The sequence below is a fragment of the Panthera pardus genome, unplaced genomic scaffold (assembly GCF_024362965.1).
Source record: "Panthera pardus isolate Hobbes unplaced genomic scaffold, ASM2436296v1 HiC_scaffold_20, whole genome shotgun sequence".
Classification (NCBI taxonomy): Eukaryota; Metazoa; Chordata; class Mammalia; order Carnivora; family Felidae; genus Panthera; species Panthera pardus.
Genome location: NW_026526766.1, coordinates 45,017,370 through 45,041,084, shown reverse-complemented (window position 1 = coordinate 45,041,084; position 23,715 = coordinate 45,017,370). Strand labels below are relative to the sequence as shown.

The 23,715-nt window shown below is 40.5% G+C and overlaps 1 protein-coding gene across 6 annotated transcripts in view; it reads right to left on the bottom strand.

Moving 5' to 3' along the window:
- FOCAD (focadhesin) overlaps positions 1 to 23,715 on the bottom strand; it is a 319,096-nt gene that overhangs the window by 241,669 nt on the left and 53,712 nt on the right. For all 6 annotated transcript variants that reach the window (XM_053907986.1, XM_053907983.1, XM_053907987.1 and 3 more), the window contains 2 exons: positions 21,235 to 21,339; positions 3,192 to 3,293 (listed from right to left, as the gene is read on the bottom strand). In XM_053907986.1, the coding sequence (XP_053763961.1) occupies positions 3,192 to 3,293; positions 21,235 to 21,339 (207 nt within the window). The remainder of the gene's footprint in view (positions 1 to 3,191; positions 3,294 to 21,234; positions 21,340 to 23,715) is intronic.

The following is a 23,715-nucleotide window of genomic DNA, read 5'->3' as shown; positions in this document are numbered from 1 at the left end:
CACCAATGACTATATACTAGGCCTCCAAAGCGATCACTAAATTAATCGATTCACTTACTCTAAGTCATAGGCTTACAATCAGTAGGCATCCGATATCATAATTGCATTTTCACGTTTCATATTACACATAAGGAATTATTACGGTAATTTGCCAAGTTCTACCTCTTAAGCTCTTCCCACTCAAATGGGTGGCTCAATCAGCTGAGTGTCTGACTCTTGTTTCAGCTCAGGTCACGATTTCAGGGTCATGGGATCGAGCTTCATAGTCAGGCTCCCAGCCGAACATGGAACCTGCTTAAGATTCTCTGTCCCTCGGGGCGCCTGAGTGGCTCAGTCGGTTGAGCATCCAACTTCGGCTCAGGTTATGGTCTCGCAGTTCACGAGTTCGAGCCCCACGTTGGGGTCTGCAAACAGCTCAGAGCCCAGAGCCTGCTTCGGAGTCTGTGTTTCCCCGCCTCTCTCTCTCGCCCCCTCCCCCTGCTCATGCTCTATCTCTGTTTCTCAAAAATAAATAAATGTTAAAATAATAAATAAAAAGATGGTCTCTCCCTCGCCCACTTCCCTCTCCACTGCTCTCTCTCTCCCCTCTAAAATTTAAACAGAAAATGTTTACAAATGGAGCTAACTGTGCCTGTATCTACACACAAGTCTTTTCTATTTATGTTCAGAGGGAGAAGTAGTGGGAAAAAAACTTGGAATGAAAGTCAAAAACCTGAGGCTTTAGGCCCATCTCAATCTCTAACCAACCATCTGACCTTCAGCAAGTAATGTGAAGGAATTTCTCATTCCTTCATCTGAGAAATTATACGTAAGACTAGATAACCTTAAAGTATCCAGGCCTAAAGACTATGACACTGTTGACGATTTATCCAATTCTCAGTTCCATGAAGGTGAAGTCTTACCACACAGGCTTTCTATAAATGAAGGCAGAATTTATTTAGAAAATAATGGCCCGGGGTGCCTGGGTGGCTCAGTCAGTTGTCTGACTTCGGCTCAGGTCACGATCTCACAGTTGGTGGGTTCGAGCCCCACATCGGGCTCTGTGCTGACAGCTCGGAGCCTGGAGCCTGCTTCAGATTCTGTGTCTCCCTCCCTCTCTCTGCCCATCCCCCACTCATGCTCTGTCTCTCAAAAATAAATACATGTAAAAAAATAAAAAATAAAAAATAAAATAATGCCCCACAAAAATCTAGCATGAAGATATAGTGTCATTTTAGGACATCTACATACTATTAAAAATGAACTCAGACAGTCAACAATTCCTAAGACAGAAAGAGCTAGAATACAAGCTGCCTTCACAACATTTTGCCTTCTTCCCATAGTTGTGAATCACTAGATTTTCTCAGTAAATTAATCACCAACATTCCTTCATTACCTTCCAAACAACAACTAAAGTTACTAAGTACTAAGTGACTAAGTTAACTTGCTCTAAAATTAAATCTCAGGAAACTAATAGACTGTTGAAAAATGCAACCAGAATTATCAATTTCCTCCTGCAGAGAAAAATCCCATAGTGTATAAGCAGAAAGGAGACAACTGAAATTATTCGTGGCAAAAAAAACTGAATTTAGAACTTCCTAAAGGCTTTAGATGGCATAATCTAAGATCTGAGAATTTAAATGAAAAGAAGCTTATCAGTGAATAAACCAAAGTTAATTAATAATCTTTTTTTACCTTATGAATATCTGGACAAATTTCATTAAAATAACTATTTCCAAATCCCAGTATAATATTCCTTTGAAATGAAAATAACCAAAAGGTAATTAATTACATGTTGACCAAAGATTTAGAAATGTTTTCTTTTTTTTTTTTTTAAGTTTATTTATTTTGCAAGGGAGCACGAGTGGGTGAGGGGCAGAGAGAGAGGGAGAGAGATAGTGTCAGTAATCCTGCCCACAGCCCAACACAGGGCTCAATCTCACAAACCATGAGATTAAGACCTGGGCTGAAACCAAGAGTCTGAAACTTAACCAACTGAGCCACCCAGGCACCCTGGAAATGTAATTCTTAAGGATTACCCTAAAACCAAGCTTAATAATAAACTTGGCACATCAGGAATATCTTTTATAAAATATCCTAATCTATTTAATAACAGCAAGAAATTTCATTTTAAAAATGTGTTGATCATGAAAAGATACTCAACATCACTCATCATCATCAGGGAAATACAAATCAAAACCACAATGAGATACCACCTTGCACCTGTCAGAATGGCTAACATCAACAACCCAGGCAACCACAGATGTTGGCAAGGATGCGGAGAAAGAGGATCTCTTTTGCATTGTTGGTGGGAATGCAAACTGGTGCAGCCACTCTGGAAAGCAGCATGGAGCCTCCTCAAGAAGTGAAAAATAGAACTACCCTACAATCCAGCAATGGCAGTTATTAGGTATTTATCCAAAGGATACAAAAATATGGATTCAAAGGGGTACATGCACCCCAATGTTTATAGCAGCATTATCAACAATAACCAAATGAGATGATAATATAAGCCAGTACAGTATGGATGGAAGAAAGGGGGGTGGTTCTGAGGACCATTAGAATGCCCTGGTGAAGCTAAACTAACCTCCTGTGTAGCTGCATTACTTGATCCCAATTGGCAGGCTTCTTCCTTTTTGTTTTTTTTTTCTTTTTTCTTTTGTCTGTTTGTTTGTTTTTTAGAGAGAGAGATGGAGTGTGAGCCGGGGAGGGCAGAGGGAAAGGGACACAGACTCCGAAGCAGGCTCCAAGCTCCAAGCTGTCAGCACCGAGCCTCGTGTGGGGCTCGAACCCACGAACCATGAGATCATCACCTGAGCCGAAGTTGGATGCTTAACCAGGTAAGCCACCCAGGCGCCCCCAAATTGGTAGGTTTCTAACGGAGAAAGAACTCACTAGCCAATTTCCAGGGGGGGGAAAGAAATCTATCTTTTGTATGCATTGTGTATAGTCATTTACCAAATACTTCTAATCAACTTTCCTACCTAACCAATGCTTATTAACTTTGTTAATAATATCTTTTCTTACATTCAATATTTCAACTATTAATTAAATCTACATTTTTTTCTCTTACTCTTAAAAAGAAAATGGAAAACTATACTCTAAGACATCTCTTTAAGAGAAAACAACATAAAGCAGCTTTAAAAACAAACACACAAAAAGCTCTACAATGAGCATATGCCATTCCATCTTCCTCATTTATTTTACGTTACCTTTCAGGACACCGCTGGAAAAAAGCCGTCAGCTGCTGCAAAAGTACTGGCCAGCAATCAGGTCTATGTTCAAGCACAGTGATCAAAGGCTGAGGACGATTTCTGAAAAGCACAGAAAGTCACATTGGAAAGCTGTCGTTTTTAGGACTACAAATTCACAGTATTCAAATATAATGCAACAAAAAGCCAATACCCTCTAGAAACTTTTTTCCAGGATTCCTAATTGTCACAAAATGATCATTAGCTGCAGAGCTGGGTCATTAGAACATTTTTTTTTTCCTTTATCTGTTTTGCAGAAAAGAGAATCGACTCTGGAGTCTTAGGGACCCAAGATTTGAAAATTAACTCTGCCATACATGAACTCTGGGCAAGCTCTTGAATATCCATCCCCTTGCTTCCTTCATTCCTCGAAGTCCCAGGCCACCTTCTCCTCCTGTTTCCAAACCTGGAAGGTTCCCTTTCCTCTAATGCTGCCCCAACTTGTAAGCACTATCTCCCTCTCAGTTCCTGCTCGTCCCCATTCTTCTCAGTGTATGGCTCCATCCCTCCAGCATATTTAAGCTAAGTAAAAAGAAAACATTTCTCCCATCTCAAAGCCAACAATCCAAACTGAAAATTCTTAAAATTTCTATTGAACAAGAATGAGTATTTTTGGTTTGAGCTATATCCATTAAGATACCTAAAGAGACTGGGGCACCTGGGTGGCTCAGTCAGTTAAGCGTCCAACTTCGGCTCAGGTCATGAACTCACACTTAGTGAGTCGAGCCCTGCATCAGGCTCTGTGCTGACAGCTCGGAGCCCGGAGCCTGCTTCAGATTCTGTGTCTCCCTCTCTCTCTGTCCCTCCCCTGCTTACACTGTCTCTCTCACAAAAACAAATAAACATTAAAAACAATTTTTTTTTTTTAAGATATCTAAAGAGACTCTAAAACATAAGATCTGCAGCATCTGGGTGGTTCAGTCAGTTAAGCGTCTGACCCTTGATTTCAGCTCAGGTCATGATGTTGCAGTTCATGAGTTCAAGCCCTACTTTGGAATTCCCTCTCTCTCCCCGCACCTTCCCTGCTCTCTCAAAATAAATAAACTTTAAGAAAATTTTAAGAAATAAAATGTAAGATCTGAAATCTGAAGGATTCTTAAGTAATGAGGTTAAAAAGAAAACCCACAAACAGGCTATTTTAAATGTTCAAAAACTCTATTAGAAATAGTAAATTCATTAGCTTTTTAAACTATGAAGTACTATACAGAGCTGTTAATTATCATTGATACAGCTTTTTCCTCCAAAAAAAAATTTTAATAAAATTATTACAAAAAAAGCAACCCTGGTTTCATATAAAAGGAATCCTATACATAATATTCTTTAATCTCAAATTTTAACTCTACAACGTATCTCTAGCAATATTTAAGACACCATCAAACCATCAATTAAACCCAAATGACTTTTTTTTTTTTTAAGACTGCCTTCTTGGTGATTCTCAAAATGTGGTCACCTTACCAGCAATATCAACATCACCTGGGAACTTACTAGAAATGTAAATGGATTGTCAGGCCCCAGCCCCGACCTCATAAATAGCCCTCCAGACAACTGTGGTGCCGTGCTAGAAAGCATGGCTTCTCAACCCTGGTTGCATGTTAGATTCATCTGTGGAGCTCTTTTAAAAACACCAAGGGGCGCCTGGGTGGCTCAGTCAGTCAAGTGTCTGACTTCGGCTCAGGTCATGATCTCCCGGGTTAAGGAGTCTGAGCCCCGAATCAGGCTTTGCGCTGACGGTGTGGAGCCTGCTTGCGATTCTCTCTCTGCCCTCCCCAATCAGGCTCTCTCTCTCACAATAAAATATATACACACATATATATATATATATATTATAAAAAATAATAGAAAATAAAAAACACTGATACCTAAGCCTCAATTATATTGGGGTTGCTAGGAATGGAGCACATATATTAGTAATTTTTAAGAACTCTTTCAGCAATTCTAACATGTTGCCAGGGCTGAGAACCACTACATGGTGGGTGGGGGGGGGGGTGGGGGGGGGAACCACAACAGAAGAGGGAGGTTAAGAGTCAGGAAGTGTTCTCATTTTTCTCTCTCAAAGAGATAAGTATGGCAGGCCGGTCACATCAAAACGCTCATGTTAAGCACATTAACACGGTTTCTGCATGTTATAACACCATCTATTTTCTCATCAACCTCACCTAATCTATCATGCACTAACTTCACACGCTGGCAGCCTCCTGTTTGTTAAAGCACAGGCTATTTCTGACTGATCAGATTACTGCCATTGCTAAGGGATCGCTCCAACGTTTTCTGCCAGCGCTCAGAAATCATAGCAAAATCCTACTTCCAAATTCCAAACTCTTTGGCACTTAAACCTATCCAGAATTGCTTCTACTCTAGGTGCCGCAGATATTAATGAACAAATGTTACCAATCCTGAAAGTCTCCTAGGAATGTCAGATCGGCCGAACTTCTAAGAGTCGGAGTTCAGTAGGTCACGTTCGTGAACATGAATACAAAGGAAAGAAGAGAACCTGCAAATCTTAGGTAGGGGTTTTTCTCCCGCCAAGCATCATACTGAAGTGAGGAGCATCATATATGACCATCCATTAGTCCTCCATTTAATGGTGGTATTGACGACTATTTAAGAAGACGATTCAACAAGTTACCACACCACTGTGTATTACCACATACGTGTGGGATCATAGAGCACTTACGTGCTTATACGTCATCCCTCCCTCCTTCTGACTCCTCATCCCACAAAAAACTTATCTATCTCCTTTTTTTTTCCTATCTACTATTTAAGTTTTGTCCAAATTAAAACAGGTCAATTGAAATAAGAGGTAGTAATTCTAATTTTTTTTTTTTAATGTTTATTTTTGAGAGAGAGACAGACAGACAGAATGTGAGCAGGGGAGGGGCAGAGAGAGAGAGAGAGGGAGGGAGGGAGACAAAGAATCCGAAGCAGGCTCCGGGCTCCGAGCTGTCAGCACAGAGACTGACGCGGAGCTTGAACTCACAGACCGTGAGATCTCGACCTGAGCCAAAGTCAGAGGCTTCACCGACTGAGCCACCCAGGCACCCCAAGAGGTAGTAATTTTAAAGCAGGATCAGAAATGATGCACATAGGACCAACCACTAAAATTTAACTTTTACTTCACTGGGATTGTGGGAACCACTCTAGCCTTTTTGCATGAAGCCGAAGGCTTATCTTGCTAGCCGCTGGATTCAGCAATTCTATTTAGTATCTCTGACTTTTACACTAAAGATGAGATGAAGTAGAATATAGTAGAATAGGGATTATCCAGATTAATTACTGATTTAGACATCTGGATAATTAAATTTTCTACAGAATTGATTATGTCAGATCCAAGTGCAAATATTGCAGAGAATAATACGCAATATTGATTCCAAGAAGCTCTCTTGAGGAAGAAGGGAAGCCCAAAATAAGAACATTGAATCTTACTAGTGATTAACATTTGATTATAATATTATACTCTTCCCATTGAATACAATGAACCTAAAATCAATTATAATTGCCAAAATTTTGTTTTAATACTTTGAGCATAATGAAGCCAAGAGCTAAATTCTCCCTTGTGAATCATCAAATTGGTAAGTGAATACAAATATATAAAGCTTTATGCTTAATTGAGTGAATGCATTTTGCAATTCAATATATATTATGGTGCAACTGTCATGCATGAAGTTTTCCCACTCTTTGCACTACTGCTCCTTGAGGTCAGATGATTCCTTGGCGGGGGGGGGGGGGGGGGGGGGGGGGGGGGAGGGGAGGGAGGGGATCATCCAATGCACTGAAGGATATTTAAAAGCATTCCTGGACTCTACCCACTGGATGCTAATAGCATTCAATATAGTTGTGGCAATCAAAAATGTCTCTAGACATTACCAAATGTCCCCTGGGGAGCACAACTGTCCCTGGTTAAGAAGCACTGCAGTACGTAAAATGACAAGCACTATCAGAGGCACAAAACCGATTAAACCATGGTACCATCCCAGAGCCACTGCAAAAGACTAGGATTCCACCTTCACCTTCCTTACGCTGAACCAAAATCAATCGATCGTACTCAAAATTTCAGATTTCTTATGGAAATACACCGATCAAATTTTAACATTGGAGCACAAGAGTTAACACAATACAGTAGAAAGAAACTCAAAAATGTCTGATGGAAAGCTAATGGAAAAGTATTCCTTTCCAAAATATAGAATTAGGTTCCAACATAAATGGTATTAAATAATATACACACTAATTTGAGTAGGATAGAAAATAGTTACTTTCCTATTTAAGATACTATAATTAGGGCATTGAAAATGTCACAAGGCTAAGTATAATTCACTCCACTCCTGATGCATTCCAGGATTATTAAATTCGTGGATTATTCACGATTTTTCTTTCTTTCTCTCAATTCACTGCTCGTTAGCCATGCCACTTCCTTCAAGTACATCCGGCTGAGAAAGGTCAAGGTAAATGGAAGGATCGGCAACTTAAACAAGTCACCTCTGCTCTTCATTAGGAGCACTTTTGGTCAAAAAGAGAATGTGGTACAGAAAAACACCAAGCAAGACCTGGGTGATGCCTTAAAATTTCAATGATCCCCAAACCTGCTACTCAAGTTATAAAGCGTAAGTTGCCTATAACAATGGATTCAAAATGATAAATGGGTTGACCATACAACCAAACTGATCACTTGTGAAATGAATAGTGGCAGACAATGGTCTGAAGAACAAACACCCACGTGGGACACGGTCATCATTTTCATTTATACAGGCAGTGCGTCCGTATCATCATCACAATCCTATCTTGGAAAAGACTAGGAGTGGAGAGGGGAGGGGAGACAGGAAAGGGAAAAGCAATGAACTAAAAGGGTGGAGCTCCAAATTTACATTCTGGCTCTGCAACAAACCGTGGGATTTCAGGCACGAGAATTAACCTCTTTTGGGCAAAGTTTCTTCATTTGGAAAATGAGGACATCAGACTGAGTACCTTCCAGTGCTAGAAGTAGAGAACTCAAGCCACCCATTAAAGCCCTAACCTTCACACTGCTCCAGACTTGAGGTAGAACCAAACCCTGTCAAGGCAGAAAGCGGTACGGATGGCTCTCAACTGTTAATAATTCTAGACCGAGCTTATAGGACTCTAAGGCCAACATCTCATAAAATCCAAGCCTCAAAAAAGAGGTCTCCCATTTTTAATCTCAAAGAGATAAATCATACCAGATTTTTTTATTTCAGAGAGAAGTGCTTGTGTCCGGAAGGAGTACAAATTTTTAAGTCAGAATTTTCTAACTCCTGAGACATCCAATAGATTCTCCCTTCCTCTTAAAAGAGAATAGCACTGTTTTTCTAAAGATTACAAATCAATACAAACCGGGCGACCTGGTCACCTTTCACCGGCCTGTAAGGGCCTCTTCTCTCTCCCTCCCTCACTGTGTGGTTTTTGTTTCTGCCCCAGATGAACCCATCTGTTGTACAGTCTTTGACACTTTCCCATCTCAGGATTTATAAATGTTTAACTGCCATTGTAAGTAAAGCATCTAACACAGTACCTAGCACACCAAATACCCCATAAACGGGGTACTGCTGTGATGATCACGCGGGTAGGTTTCTATCTTAAACCAGAGCAAAAAAGCTGCTTGAACGCTGGATCGGTCTTAGTCTTGTTAGGTTTCCCTTTCGGTGCCAAGGCACGGCTACAGTAAATGTAACACACACACACACACACACACACACACACACACACACACACTTTCCCCAAAGCATCTTTTAAAAACTCTTTCACCGGATCCTGAAAAACCAACTTATCATAGTGCCTCTAGTACATGGTTTCAAAGTCCACATTGTTCAGAGAAAAAAAAGCCCAGAGGAAGCACGCAGAGTTGGTACCTAATACTTCGGCGCTCCCCACCCTTTAATAATATTGTCAACAGCACAGAGCAGTACGCGCATCTTAACAGAATGGAGTGGGGGAAGGAACGAATGATAAATTCATGGTTCCACTAGACTAGCGCGGCGGCAATGACAGAATAAGGTATGTAACTAGATTCACCTCCCCAAGTATAAATACATCAATCTTAATAGAAAAGAGGGAGTAAAAAAAATTAGTCTTGTGGTAGGCAAATCAAAAAAGCAAAAGTTATTTGTAACCTTTGGGTCACCTTAACCTTTCTGCTCCATCTCTGAATACACAAAAGCTATGATTTGATTTACATCATAAATTCAGCGATAGACACAGATTGCCTTTTCTGTGTGAGGAAACAATGCCTGCAGTCACCATGCATTTTCATGTATGCAGCTGTGACCCTGGCGCTTTCAGAAGCATAGCATAGCACTTACTACATCAAATATGCATTTTAAAAGCATTTCTCTACCTGCTCTGAATTTTGATTTGAAAGTGCTGGGTAGAAGCCAAAAGGGATTTGCCAAAAAAAAACAAAAAACAAAAACAAAAAAACACCACTCTGCAGATTTTAAGATAAAGAATTACATAACAGAAATTTAAGATTCCACAATGCATACTACTATAAAAAAAAGAAAAATTAAACAGTAATTGTGAATTATCCTATAGTCTTGTGTTTTAAGACAAACGTATTTTTCCTTTCCACATAGCTCCCAGAAGAAGATTTTTAGATCAAAAAGTATTTTAATTCTGACATAGTCACTAATGTCGACGAATTTGACTATTTTCTTTGGGTCCATAATGCAAACAGGGAGAGTATAAGATTTCTTTGAAATCTTTTTTTTTTTTTTTTTTGCAGGATCCCTTTTTTTAAAAATTTTTTTTTAATGTTTATTATTTTTGAGAGAGAGATAGAGAGAGACAAAGCCAGCAGGGGAGAGGCAGACAGAGAGGAGACAGAATCTGAAGCAGGCTCCAGGCTCTGAGATGTCAGCACAGAGCCTGAAGCAGGGCTCAAACTCACAAGCTATGAGATCGTGACCTGAGCTGAAGTCGGACGCTCAACCAACTGAGCCACCCAGGTGCCCCCAGGATCCCTATTTTGAGAGGCAGGGTATTAATGCAAAGGTGTCTACAAACATCGGAAGTTTAGAACTATTTTTAAGTACAAGGTAATGGCTGTGGGGCAACCAATACTCAGGGTTCCAAAACTTCTATTATTAAGTTACATGCCATGATTGCAAAAAATATGTACAAATAAAAATAAAATTACATTAAACACTAGAGAGACAAGATAAATAGGCTAATAAGGCAAATATTACATTTTATGCCCTTAAAGACATTTATCATCAAATTACTATAGCAATGTTTAAATTAAACATCCACGTTTAGAAGAATTTAAAAGCATATTCTAGTGGCAATTGCTAACTGGAAGACTGTACAATACGTGTAGCTTATTCTTTAGGTCTGATTCTAAATCCCAAGTGTAAACCCCAGGTGATTAGAACCAATAAACTGTGAACAAAGACTTCCCTGGGTGGGAAAAAGGAGAGAAAAGAGGAAATGAAAACAGAAGCAAAACACGCAGTTCAACAGAAAGAATCAAACTGCAAAGAGCCAGATGGCCCTCGGAAAGTTATTGGCTCTGCTTTCCCGGTTACTGCCCTTGCTTAGTTCTTATCACTAACTCTGCTGGGCTTTCTCAGAGTCAGATCTGACACTGATAATTCCTTCTTACCCATATTCTTTTTCATAATTTTTCTATAAAAATGTCCATGCATCCATTAAAGCAAGAATTCACAATCCCTTTGAAATGATACACAAAATTTTGAGGACTCATGTGTGTGTGTGTACATTTTCTATGGAGGGACCAAAACTTTTCTGGGGTTCTCAGAGAAGATCCTGATCAACCCCTCACCTCCAAAACCTGGTAAATACCAGTGAATTACAGTATATCTAAAGTAATTGTTGCAATTCAGGCTTGTTAAATTCCCGCTTTCAAAAAAAAAAAACTACAAAGTAAAATACTACTTACTCCCTCCCCCAAAGAAAGGTTATATATGATGTGCCCAAAAATGGTAACTCCCCAAGTACTGAAGTTTCTGTAACTTCAGCAAAATTAAAGTATCTTAATGTGTTCTAATGGTTCCAATCCCTTACGGCAGCTTGACTATGTAGTACAGACGATTTAATAATGGTGTCATGCTTATTTTATGCTAAATAAAACCAAACGCCTACATCTCAGGGGATCCCTTTAGATAATATATTCAATTATTGAAATAATCAGCTTCCCCAAAAGCAAAATGCTCACTTTGACCAAAAAAAAAAAAAAAAAAACCTAAGGATTTAGATGGTCAAGTTTTTAAAGTATTACAGGATTCTAAACAACCTCATTAATAAAATGTAAATGTAACAAGAAAATTTACAAAAAATGAAAACAATAGCTACTCTTTTTAATTTTTTCCTTTAGTGTCTCAAGTTTTAATTCTAATTAGTTAATGCACAGTACAATGTTAGTTTCAGGAGTAGAATTTAGTGATTCATCATTACATATAACAATAACTACTTCTTTTTCAAACGTTTATTTTGAGTAAGCCAAGTACGCATGCACGTGTGCACATGGGGAAGGACAAAGAGAGGGAGAGAGAGAATCCCAAGCAGACTCCCCACTGTCAGCACAGAGCCCAACACGGGGTTCAAGGGGTTCAATCTCACAAACCGTGAGATCATGAGCTGAGCCAAAATCAAGAGTTGGACACTTAACCAGTTGAGCCACCCAAGTGCCCCTCTTTTTTTATTTCATTTCATTTCATGGAGAGAGAGAGAGAGAGAGAGAGAGAGAGCTAGCCAAGGAGAGGGACGGAGGGGGAGAGAGAGACCATCTCAAGCAGGTTATGTGCTCAACACAGAGTCTGACATGGGGCTCGATCCCATGACTCTGGGATCATGATCTGAACCAAAAACAATTGGATGCTCAGCCAACTGAGCCACCCCAGCTCCCCTAACCTCTCCCTGATTTTAGAAAAATTCACAGATGTCATGTAAAATATAGTGCCAATATAATCATAATAACTTGAGTATTACAGAGAAAGTAAGTTCAAATCCGAATCTCACTTATTACCTCAATACACCTGGCTGACGATGTCCATTTTAAAGATGAAGACATGGAAGGAAAGAAAGGAGTATCTTTTTCTAATGTGACCTTGAAATACCATGATGTTGTTTGGTTATTTTAGCTATTTGCCAGTGATTCACAAACCTACTTCCACATCAGGAAATTCTGTTAAATATGTCAATTCTAGGCACCCACACTGGCTGACATCCAAGCTTTCTAAATCGGTATCTATAGACACAGGGTTTCAGAATCTATAGATTAAGTGCATTTCCAGGAATCCCTACTATTTCCATCTCTCCATTGCCACTAGCAAATCTGAAAGGAGTGGTAGGCTAGGGAAATCACCACTTTGAAATCATCACGATGAAAATTAGTTGGGAGGCTGTGGGCTTAATGAGGAGCAGGATAGCTGCTTGATTCCAAGAGTCCTCCCCAGAGATTGCTTATTAGTTACAAGAGGAAAATGATTAACAGAAACAAGACATCACCTTGACTGGGTAACCAAAATTAAAATCACCACTCGGGGCACCTGGGTGGCTCAGTCGGTTAAGCAGCCGACTTCAGCTCAGGTCGTGATCTCACGGTCCGTGAGTTCAAGCCCCGCGTCAGGCTCTGTGCTGACAGCTCGGAGCCTGGAGCCTGTTTCCGATTCTATGTCTCCCTCTCTCTGACCCTCCCCCGTTCATGCTCTGTCTCTCTCTGTCTCAAAAATAAATAAAGGTTAAAAAAAAATTTTTTTAAATCACCACTGAGGGGTGCCTCGCTGGCTTAGTTAGTAGAGCATGTGACTCTTGATCTTACGGTCATGACTTCAAGCCCGGGCTGGGGGTAAAGTTTACTTAAAAAAAAAAAAAAAATTATCCAGTGATGGAGAAGATGGACATCAGTGCTTCCAGGTGTGATATCCTGGTAAGGACACGGCATCACTTTTATGGCATTCCAAAATGTCAAGGTCATAAAAGACAAAGAGAGGAAGAGAAATGGTTCCAGACTTCAAAAGACTAAAAAGAGAGGACAACTAAGGGGACCATGTGATCCTCAACTAAATCCTACATACTAAAAATAAAAAGGAAAAAGGTAGAAAAGAGCATTATTAAGAGAGAGGACAAAACTGGAATATGGACTATAAATTTCTCGATGTTAAATTTTCTCAAGTTGAGAACGGTTCTCTGGCTATATAAAAGAATATCCTTGTTCTTAGAAAATACACAGTATTGAATACATACAATCTACTCACAAATGTTTTTAAAAATTGTATCGACAGGGGCACCTGGGTGGCTCCTTTGGCTCAGGTCATGATCTCACAGCTCATTAGGTTCAAACCCCACACTGGGCTCTCTGCTTTCAGCACAGAGCCTGCTTCAGATCCTCTGTCCTCTTCTCTCTCTCCCTCTCTCTCTCTCTCTCTGCCTACCCCCACCCCCCCACCTCATTCTTTCTCGGTCTTTCTCTCTCATATAGCACGATAAAGCAAATGTGGCAAAGCATAAAAACACTCACGGGGTAAATGGTGTAAGGGAGTCCTTTGTACCATTCGTGCAACCCTTCTGGAACTTTAAAATTATTTCAAATTATGAGTTAAAAAGAAAGACCTCCGATAACTCCCCACTACGCTTTAACTAAAACCCAAAGTCTATGCCACGGTCCTGTGTTCTTGGCCACGCCCCCTGTCCCGGGCCTCTATCTCGGCCTCCCCGTCTCTCCAACACTAAGCTCCAGCCCTGCACCTCCCCGTGAGCAGCTCCAGGGCACCAGCCCTTTTCCACAGCAGCATGCAGGCACGTGCTTCCACCCAGATCTGGAACATCCTTCCTGTGTCCTTCCCACGGCGGACTCTGCTGCGTTCTTCAAAACGGATGGCAGACGCAGAAGGAGTTCAATGCTAAGAAAGAGCTAGTCAGCCAAACTAAACCTGGAGCTACATTTTGAGGTCCACAACCACCAACCGGTCTTGGCGCATTCCGCGTGGGAATTTCCCTTGGGACTCTCTCGCGCTTTCTATTTGACTGCCTTAAGGGACAAATGTGTTTGCCTTAAGAGATAAGTGAAAAAGATCAATATGAATTCGAAAGTACTTCAGCCTTTAGGACACACGTCTTCACTTTCTTAAAATTAACTCTCCATCTAAATAAACGACAGAACACCGTCCAAACAGATGAACAAATACACATCTAGAGTGCATAACTAATCCACTCAGGGTACAACCATCCATGACTATTGGCCTAATCACCCATTTCAGAGCACACAATCTGCCAAACCATTTAATATTCCCTGATTTCAGAAAGTACAGCTTGATGTTGATCAGACTGAACCTTTCCACAAATAAGATTCTTAACATTTGCTATTTGTGCATGTCGGCCACTGTCTGGCACATCAGAATGGTGCCGGAATTCTGGAACAAGCAGTCACTGCTCATGAATTCACAGCTATTTCCTCACTTCGGCTAAAGGAAGAGAGATCTTGAAAAGATTGCCATAATATGAATATGCAGAGGAAAAACTAAACGCAGAAGCACATGGTAAAATTGCAAGAGGGAAAAACATGGCTTATTACAAAGCCACGGAGAAAATGAGCCTCAATAATTTAGGAACCATAAAGATTTAGTTTAGTTGTTCTTCCTTCCGACTGACATGCCCACTACGTCTCAGTTCTCTGCCACACTTCCTCTATGGTCAATATTGGAGAACGTTTAAATAACTTACATCGAAGTATGTTACAGAAATGTGGAGTTCAAACTAACCAAAAGGAAATCCAGACTGAACAAAAGGGGGAAAAGAAAAATAAGCCTCAACTAAAGGACACATTAGCAGTTTAAAAAAAAAAAAAAAGGTAATTAAAAAATTGCTCACAGGGGCACCCGCGTGGCTCAGTCAGTTAAGCATCCGACTCTTGATTTCAGCTCAGGTCACGATCTCACAATTTGTGAGTTCGAGCCCCAAATGGGCTCTTTGCTTACAGCAGCACCTGCCTGGGATTCTCTCTCTCTCTCTCTCTCTCTCTCTCTCTCTCTCTCTCTTTCTGCCCCTCCCCTACTCTCTCCCTCTTTCTCAAAATAAATAAACTTAAAAAAAATAAAAAATAAAAAAACTGGGGCGCCTGGGTGGCTCAGTAGGTTAAAGTAGGCGTCCAACTTTGGCTCAGGTCATGATCTCACAGTCCATGAGTTCGAGCCCCGCCTCAGGCTCTGTGCTGACAGCTCAGAGCCTGGAGCCTGCTTTGGATTCTGTGTCTCCCTCTCTCTGCTCCTCCCCTGCTTGCGCTCTGTCTCTCTCTTTCTCAAAAATAAATAAACGTTAAAAAAAAGTTAACTATTAAAAAAAAAAAAAAAACTTGTTCACAAGGAAAGAAGAGCTTCTCAAGTTTCTGAAAACTGGTAAGTGCCTAAAACAGAGGCTGCAAACCTGTTTGCACTTGGACTCCATCCTGTGAACAGATGTGTTTTGTCTGCCTACCCTGTATTTTTAAAAATTTGAATTGTTTTCCAGCATTCAGTGGTCAGGAATTTCAGAGAAAATATTCTTAACATTGAAACATCTGAAGGTCTAGCAGCAATGAACCCCTACTGCCTCATGTCAACAACTGGCCAGCAGTTCTCCACCCTACCAGCACGTTGGAAACCATCTAGGAAGCTCTAAAATCACGCCAGTGCCTGAGGCTAACACTCCAGTCATTCTAGCAAAAAAAGCCCAGGCACCTGTATATTTAAAAGCCCCTCAGAGGCTCTACTGGGCAACCAGAGTGGAGGCTCATGGACCCGGAGTTTCACACGTAGCCTCTGCGAAACATAAATGTGCTGTGTTGTGCTTCCAGCTACCCCCATCCTAAAAACCATTCACTGAAACCACATTTAAACATCCCCATTTAATCTTGTTGAAGGCACAAGACTAAAGAAGGGTCCGGCTCAGCGATACGAACTTTACTAGCCACATACACTCTAGTCTAAGGGATCTCAAAGCATGGTCAGTAGACCGCCGGTCTATCCAAATCTTAAAATGCACGTTTCCAGCCATGTTCCAAACAGATCAAAAACGCCGAGGATGAAGGCGTCTGGGTGGCTCAGCCGGTTAAGCGTCCGACTTCGGCTCGGGTCATGATCTCGCAGTTTGTGAGTTCCAGTCCCGCACTGGGCTCTGTGCTGACAGCTCAGGGCCTGGAGCCTGCTTCGGATTCTGTGTGTGTGTCTCTCCCTCTGCCCCTCCCCTGCTTGTGCTCAGTCTCTCTCTGCCTCTCAAAAATAAACGGTAAAAAAACAAAACAAAAAACAAAACCCTCTGAGGATGAGCTCCTTATACACTACAAACACTGCAAATAAGTATTGCTTTACAAGAGGGTGCGGAGGGTTCTCTTCCCCTCCTGCTCCAAACAAGCATCATCTGACCATGAAGAACACTAACTTGCTAGGGCCACAGAATTATTTCTTTGAGTAGAGCGGTGGAGTTTAAATCTTACATCCCCTCTCGCATGTGTACTTCACTTGCTTTCACTGGTCTGCTTTTCCTTTAGAAATGCTCTCTGGTTCTGCTCTCGACCTCTCTATTGTCCTTGGTGGACATGGCAAGATGAACTTGGTGCCTTGGTGCTTAGGAGGAAAGGGACCTTTTGCCTCCCAAGCAGGGAACAGAGGCAAGGAGACAGGACTAAGCCACTCAATATCCCCTCTGGTGTGCCCCCAAGGGGCTCCTTGCAGCTCATATGTGGTACCTTTAAGCTCCCAGGGGCTCAAGCAATAGTTCTCAATTTTGACCCACAGGTGACCTATATCCAGATCACTGAGCAGCTGGGTAAACACATCGATTCCCAAGTCTCCTGCAGAACCTACTGAATACTCATCTCCAGCAAGAGCTTGAGAAGTGGTCCTGTTAACAAGCTCCCCGGGCGCTTCTTAGGCACAGAAAGTTAGAGAACCGCTGAGCTCCAGGTTCAACAAAAGAGAATACCCTCTCTAGAGCGCCTTTGAGAAATTCATAGGAACCAGGGGAAGCCGCTGGCTCATGCTGCGGGGGCTCCCGCCCCGCTCTCTTCACTTCCATACTGGCACAACTTGTGCAATTCAGCACCGACCCATTTAAAATAACCGCAGACTCTGTTTTGCTAGAATTCAAACTAATCTGCTATTAGGACAAGGAGAAGTGAGAAATGCGTAAACTCCAAGGCTGTGTGCTAGCAGAGTCCTTAATACCATCAAAACGCAGATCAGTTTCATTCCCAGAAAGCTTACAATTATTTGTCATACAACTTCCATTTTAAATTAATCTTCCAGCATAACCAGGGAACGCCTCTCTCAGTGGAGTTCTGGGCTCCGGGTATCCCTTCTATGCTTTCGTACACAGCTCATCAGCCGCCTCTCCAAAGCGGAATGATATTGCTAACCACCGTGTGGCAAAGAAGGCTCTAAAACAGCATGACAATTTTATGCTTGACTCAGGTAAAATCATAGCTCTCTTGAGGGGAATCTGCTCTTCAGACTCACCTCTCCTCTGTTCCTGCCATCCTCAATCCCCCCTGGAGGAACTTAAGGCTCTTACACACTCGATTACACTCTACTGATTTATAGTGCCAAACAGCCATTCACATAAGGGCTCTCCATAAACATTACTGGATTATGCCAACTCAGGTGATTGATTCTGGACCTCTTAATGTGCCGCCCCTCTAAAGCCACAACTTATGTATCCAGTACGATCTGAGCTCCTCACACGAGGCTCCCCATCCTCACCTTCCGCCGACTGTCTTTTGAAAACAAGACCGTAAGTTAGAAGAACCAACTAGAGGGGATAATAAATTATAAAGCGGGGCAACAGGTGAAACATTACAGATGACTGAAGGTCTGGCAATCACACACAGCGAGGGCAATCAGTAGGAAAAGGAGAATAACTCTTTGGATGATAGAAAATTTGCTTTTACCATCCTCTGAACCAGAGCTTCCTAACTTTAAGGTGCCTACGGATTACCTGGAAAATCTACCTGGAGCGAGGGTGCTGATCCAGGTAGGCTGAAACAGAGTAAGAGATCTCAGCCTCCTAACAAGCTCCCAGGTACCACTAACACCGCTTCCGATCAAGCACTGCTTATATAGTATAGCGGCGGAAAGCAGCATCGGCTGAATCACCTGGGAACTTGTTACACGACAATCCTGAGCCCATCCCAGACCTAAAGAAAAAGAATCCTGCGGCACCTGAGTGGCTCAGGCGATTGGGCGTCTGACTTCGGCTCAGGTCATGATCTCTCAGTTCATGAATTCAAGCCCCATGTTGGGCTCTGTGCTGACAGCTCAGAGCCTGGAGCCTGCTTCAGGTTCTCTCTCTCTCTCTCTCTCTCTCTCAACAATAAATACATATTTTTAAAAATTACAAAAAAAAAAGAAAAAGAACCCTTTAATCAACAAGGTCCCGGGCACTTAGCATGCACATTAGAGGAGGGGCATGAGCACTGGGTGTTACCTGTAAGTGATGAATCACTAAATTCTACTCCTAAAATCAGTATTACACTCTATGTTAACTAACTGGGATTTAAATAAAATTTTAAGTTTTTACAAACATAAAAGACAATGCACATCAGAGCAAGCTGACATACCGTCTTGTACTCACTGTGAATCAGAATCATGTGGGATCTTTTTAAAAAAATCCAAAAGCCTAGGCCTTACAGCAGAGATTCTGATTCAGCTGATCCGGGGCATTTGATTAGTCCTAGGTTTGTTTGTTTTTAAGCACACCCAGGTCGTTCTAATAAGCAGTCAGTGCTGAAAACCACTGAATTAAAAATACAACACTGGGAGGGTGTCTGGGTGCCTCGGTCAGTTGAGTATCCGAGATGAATACTCAACTCGGGAAGAATTTCACGGGATGAAGCCCCAAATTGGGCTTTGGGCTGACAGCCAGAGCCTGCTTGGGATTCTCTCTCTCTCTCCCGCTCTCTGCCCCTCCCCCCCACTCTCTTGCTTGCTCTCTCAAAATAAATAAACATTAAAAAAGATATATCCCCCTGGGAGGAGGGAAATATGGAGTGACTACTAATGGGTGAGGAATGTGGGAGGATATGAAAACGTCATAAAAGTAATTATGGCAAGGTTGCATAATTCTATGAATATACTAAAAACTGTTGAATTGTATACTTTAAATGGGTCAATCCTGTGGTATGTGAATTATATCTCAATAAAGCTATTACATAAAAATTTAAAACTTGAATGACTTTCCTATTTTAAAATAAATAGTTCCCAATGAACAACAATGAAATGGAATTATTTTCTATCCTAGAACAGTGGCCCAAGAATTTGAACTTCTTTAAACACACACACACACACACACACACACACACAGATGTTTATATGACTCATCTAGAAATATTTAAAATCTGCGCATCTTCGTCTTAGGTTCAATTCTGGTTAATGTAATGGATGAAAGAGAAACCAGAAATGAAAACATTGTTATCTCACAGAGCACCACTATGTTTAAAAAAAAAAAAAAAGAAAAGAAAAAAATCATATTTATCAATTTGAAAAAGTTTACACACCCCAAGTTTCCAGAGTATTTTCAAAAAAACAATTTTCCTTTTGCTTCCCCAATTTAAAAATAAATTAATTTATGAATTAACTCATAAGTTAGCAATGAATTCACTAATTCATTGTACTATATTCTTCCAAATTTTCTGTATGTTTGAAGATATTCAAAAAACATGTCAAGAAGAAAATACATAAAATGAAAATCTGACCTTGTTAGAAAACTGGCTTGAGAAACTCAATAACGTACTCACAAAAATCAAAAAGATCATAAGTAGCACTAAAATTTCAGAAAAGATCATTGTAATACAGGAGACATTTTTGGCTTATTATCAAAAGCAAAGTACCAGAAGTATATGTAACAGGTTTCAGTTGGTATTTTGGAGACTCTCGTAGCTTCTGATAGCTGTGATGTCAAATGCTCAAAACTACAGGTGCTATATGCTCAAGCCAATGACGGTTCATTAGCACCTGACTTATTTTCCCTGTTGGATCACCATGTAAGCCATTCGACCCCCCAAAACCACTGCCCTTGTTTATGGTCCCACGTTCTCATTCTTCTGAAACAGGCATATTCCAGACGCATAACTGAACAGAGTTCCTGGGGCCCTCTATTCACTAAGAGATGCTCTCTTAAGAAACGGCTTTCTGGGGGGTGCCTTGGTGGCTCAGGAGGTTGAGCGTCCAGCTTTGGCTCAGGTCAAGATCTCATGGCTGGTGGGTTCCAGCCCCGTATTGGGCTCTGTGCTGACACCTCAGAGCTGATAGCTCATCCCATGAACATTTTCTTTCTGTGCTGACAGCTCAGAGCCTGCTTCAGATTCTGTGTCTCCGTCTCTCTCTGCCCCTCCCCCTGCTCTCTCTCTCTCTCTCTCTCTCAAAAATAAATAAACATTAAATTTTTTTTTTTAGGAAATGGCTTTCTGGGACCTTCAATGCAATGGTTAGGGTCACCTTCACAAGTAAGTATGATGCCGTCCCTTGTCCAAACTCCTCAATAAAATCCAATGTATTTCACTGTAATTGTTACTACCTTCTATGCTGCTATGTTCTTTTTAACACAGTTCTACCATGTTACATTATATACAGGACAAAGAAAAGGCAAATCAGTGCCCCTAACTACCAACCTTGTCCTGGGTATTAACCTTTAAACGGCCTATTCCTTTTTTAGAGTGAGGAAGTTTACCCTCCTATCTAACCCAAACTCCTCCTGCTTTATGTACATTCACTCAATCAACTCTACAGTTTTCACAGTATTGGGAAGATGGTTACAATTTTCCAGAGCAGAAGGAATTTTGGGTAACAGAGTCCAATTCCAAGGAAGCAACCCTGAAACCCACAATGGTGACGTCGGCATGTTTTCAACTCCGCCTCAATCTTACGCATCTTTAAAATACTAACTTCCTGAGAGGTCAAGACCCACAATCACTGCCGAATTAAATAACTAGTTCTTAACAGATTAGCATATCTGTTCATAATTTAGTTAACAAGTCGCACACATTTTGAAGAAAGAAAAAAAGGCATACCTTATAGTATATAAATTCCGAATATTCTTCTCCCCACTTTGTCCTTCCTTTAGAGCTTGCATTTGTAATAACTTCATAATGGCTTTTAGCAAGCCATGTGTATTCCTGTAAAGAAACATAACAACGTGTTAAATGCCAGAGATAAAAAGTGAATATTCTAATCAGGCTCTTAACCCTACCATTTTTAAATAATTGAACACTTGCCACCCACACTAAACAGAAACCACCCACACGCACCCACCTCTTTCTACAGCACAGCCAAGAGGCCTAAAAGTCGACAGCTCTCAGGCAACATACTTAAAAGAGAACTGGAGCCAAAGAATCAAACCACCAGCCTCTCAATCACCTCCCTACACACACTTGTGGGGGGTACCAATCAGGAAAAAATAAACATCAGCCCACATAATTGCAGGCAGTGACCACATCAGTTACCCATGCTGAATAATTAAGTCCTTCATTTATAAATATTAGTAGACCATGAATAATAACCAGACATATGAAATGGATTAGCCACTCAAAAAAATGGGCCAGGGGACCATTTGGGGCAAATAACCCCCAATAAAATAAAATTAATGGGAGTGGGGAATAAAATCTTAAAATTTTCCTTTATTCTCTCTAAGAGGTAGGAGGATAATATATCAAAAAAAAAAAAAAGAGAGAGAGAGAGAGAGACAGAAAAAGAGAAAAATAGAATAACCTGCCCTTTTTATTTTTTTTCTTTTTATTTTTTTTAATTGTGAAATGTGATCTTTTCCAGCTTTATTGAGGTAAAATTGACAAATACAATTATAGTATATTTCAAGTATACAATGTGATATGTGCATACATTAACTTGATTATGGCAATCATTTTATAATTAACGTATCCATCAACTCACATACTTTTTTTCTGATGAAAATACTAAAGACCTACTCTCAGCAATTTCAAGTATACAATACGTTATTGTTTACTGTAGTCAACATGCTATACATTAGATTATCAGAACTTACTCATCTTATAACTGGAGTTTGTATCCTCTGACTAACCTCTCCCCGTTTCTCCCACCCAGATGCTGGCAACCACCAGTCTACTGTTTCTGTAAGTTTGGCTTTTTTTTTTTTTTTTTTTTTTTTTTTTTTTTAGTAGGTTCCACACCCAGTGCGGAGGCCAACAGGTAGGGGCTTGAACTCATGTTCGAGACTGAGCTGAGATCAAGAGTCAGACACCTAACCGACTGAGCCACCCAGGCGCCCCCTTTTTTTTTTTTCCTTTTAAGATTCCACATACTAAGTGTTACCTAGTTCAGTATTTGTCTTTCTCTGGGTTAATACGTAGCATAATACCCTCCAGGTTCATCCATGTTGTTACAAATTAGCCTGCCCTTTTAAAATAAGGTTTTCTTGGGGAATAAAAAAGAAATCTTAGAAATAAAAAAATAATTGCTTGTTAAATGGGGGGGGAGCAGTATTTTTTAAATCATGGTTGTTAATATTTATGGAGCATCCACTGTAAGCTAAGTATACTCCTAAGTGCTTAACATGTATTATGTAATTTACTATCCAGAATATGGTAGGTTACAAGTCACTGTTAACTTTATCTTTAGGCTAGGGCAAGACTTGGACTTAATTCATTGGTATCATTTGGGGCAACTATGTGAGGTGTTATTTAGTGTACTCTTTTATGACATTTAAAGTTTTCCAGCTGCCAAGAGGTTTGTCCACACTGTCTAATACATCAGCCAAGAGCCACATGTGGCTCCTGACCACTTGTAATGTGGCTCATCCAAACCGAGACGTGCGATGTGTATAAAAGACACACTGCGTTTTAAAGATTCAGGACACAAAAAGAATATAAAATATCATGTGTAATTTTTTATATTGACTGTACATTGAAATAATATTTTCGATATATGGGGCACATACTATGTCATTAAAATTAACATCACCTGTTTCCTTTTACTTTTTAATGCAGCTATGAGAAAATTTTGAATTGCATATGTGGCTCACAATTGTGGCTCACATTTCCTTATTTAATAATTTGCTTTCGATGTGATTGGAGTTCTAGATAAGACAGATAACAGCCCTATGATTTTTTTTTATTGATAATATAGTTAACATACAGTATTATATTAGTTTCGGGTCTACAATATAATGATTCAACAATCCTATATACTTCTCAGTGCTCATCAAGATAAATGTACTCTTACTCCCTTAAAGAATTTCACCCATCCCCCCCACCCACCTTCGCTCTAGGAACCATCAGTATGTTCTCGTATTTAAGAGTCTATGTTTTTTTTTGTTCAGCTTTTTTTCTTTCTTTGTTCATTTGTTTCTTAAATCCCACATATGAGTGAAATCATGTGGTATTTGTCTTTCTCTAACTTATTTCACTTAGCATTATATACCCTCTAGGTCCATCCATGTTGCTGTAAATGACAAGATTTCCATCTTTTTTACAGATGAGAAATATTCAGGGTGTGTGTTTTATTATATCTTCTTTATC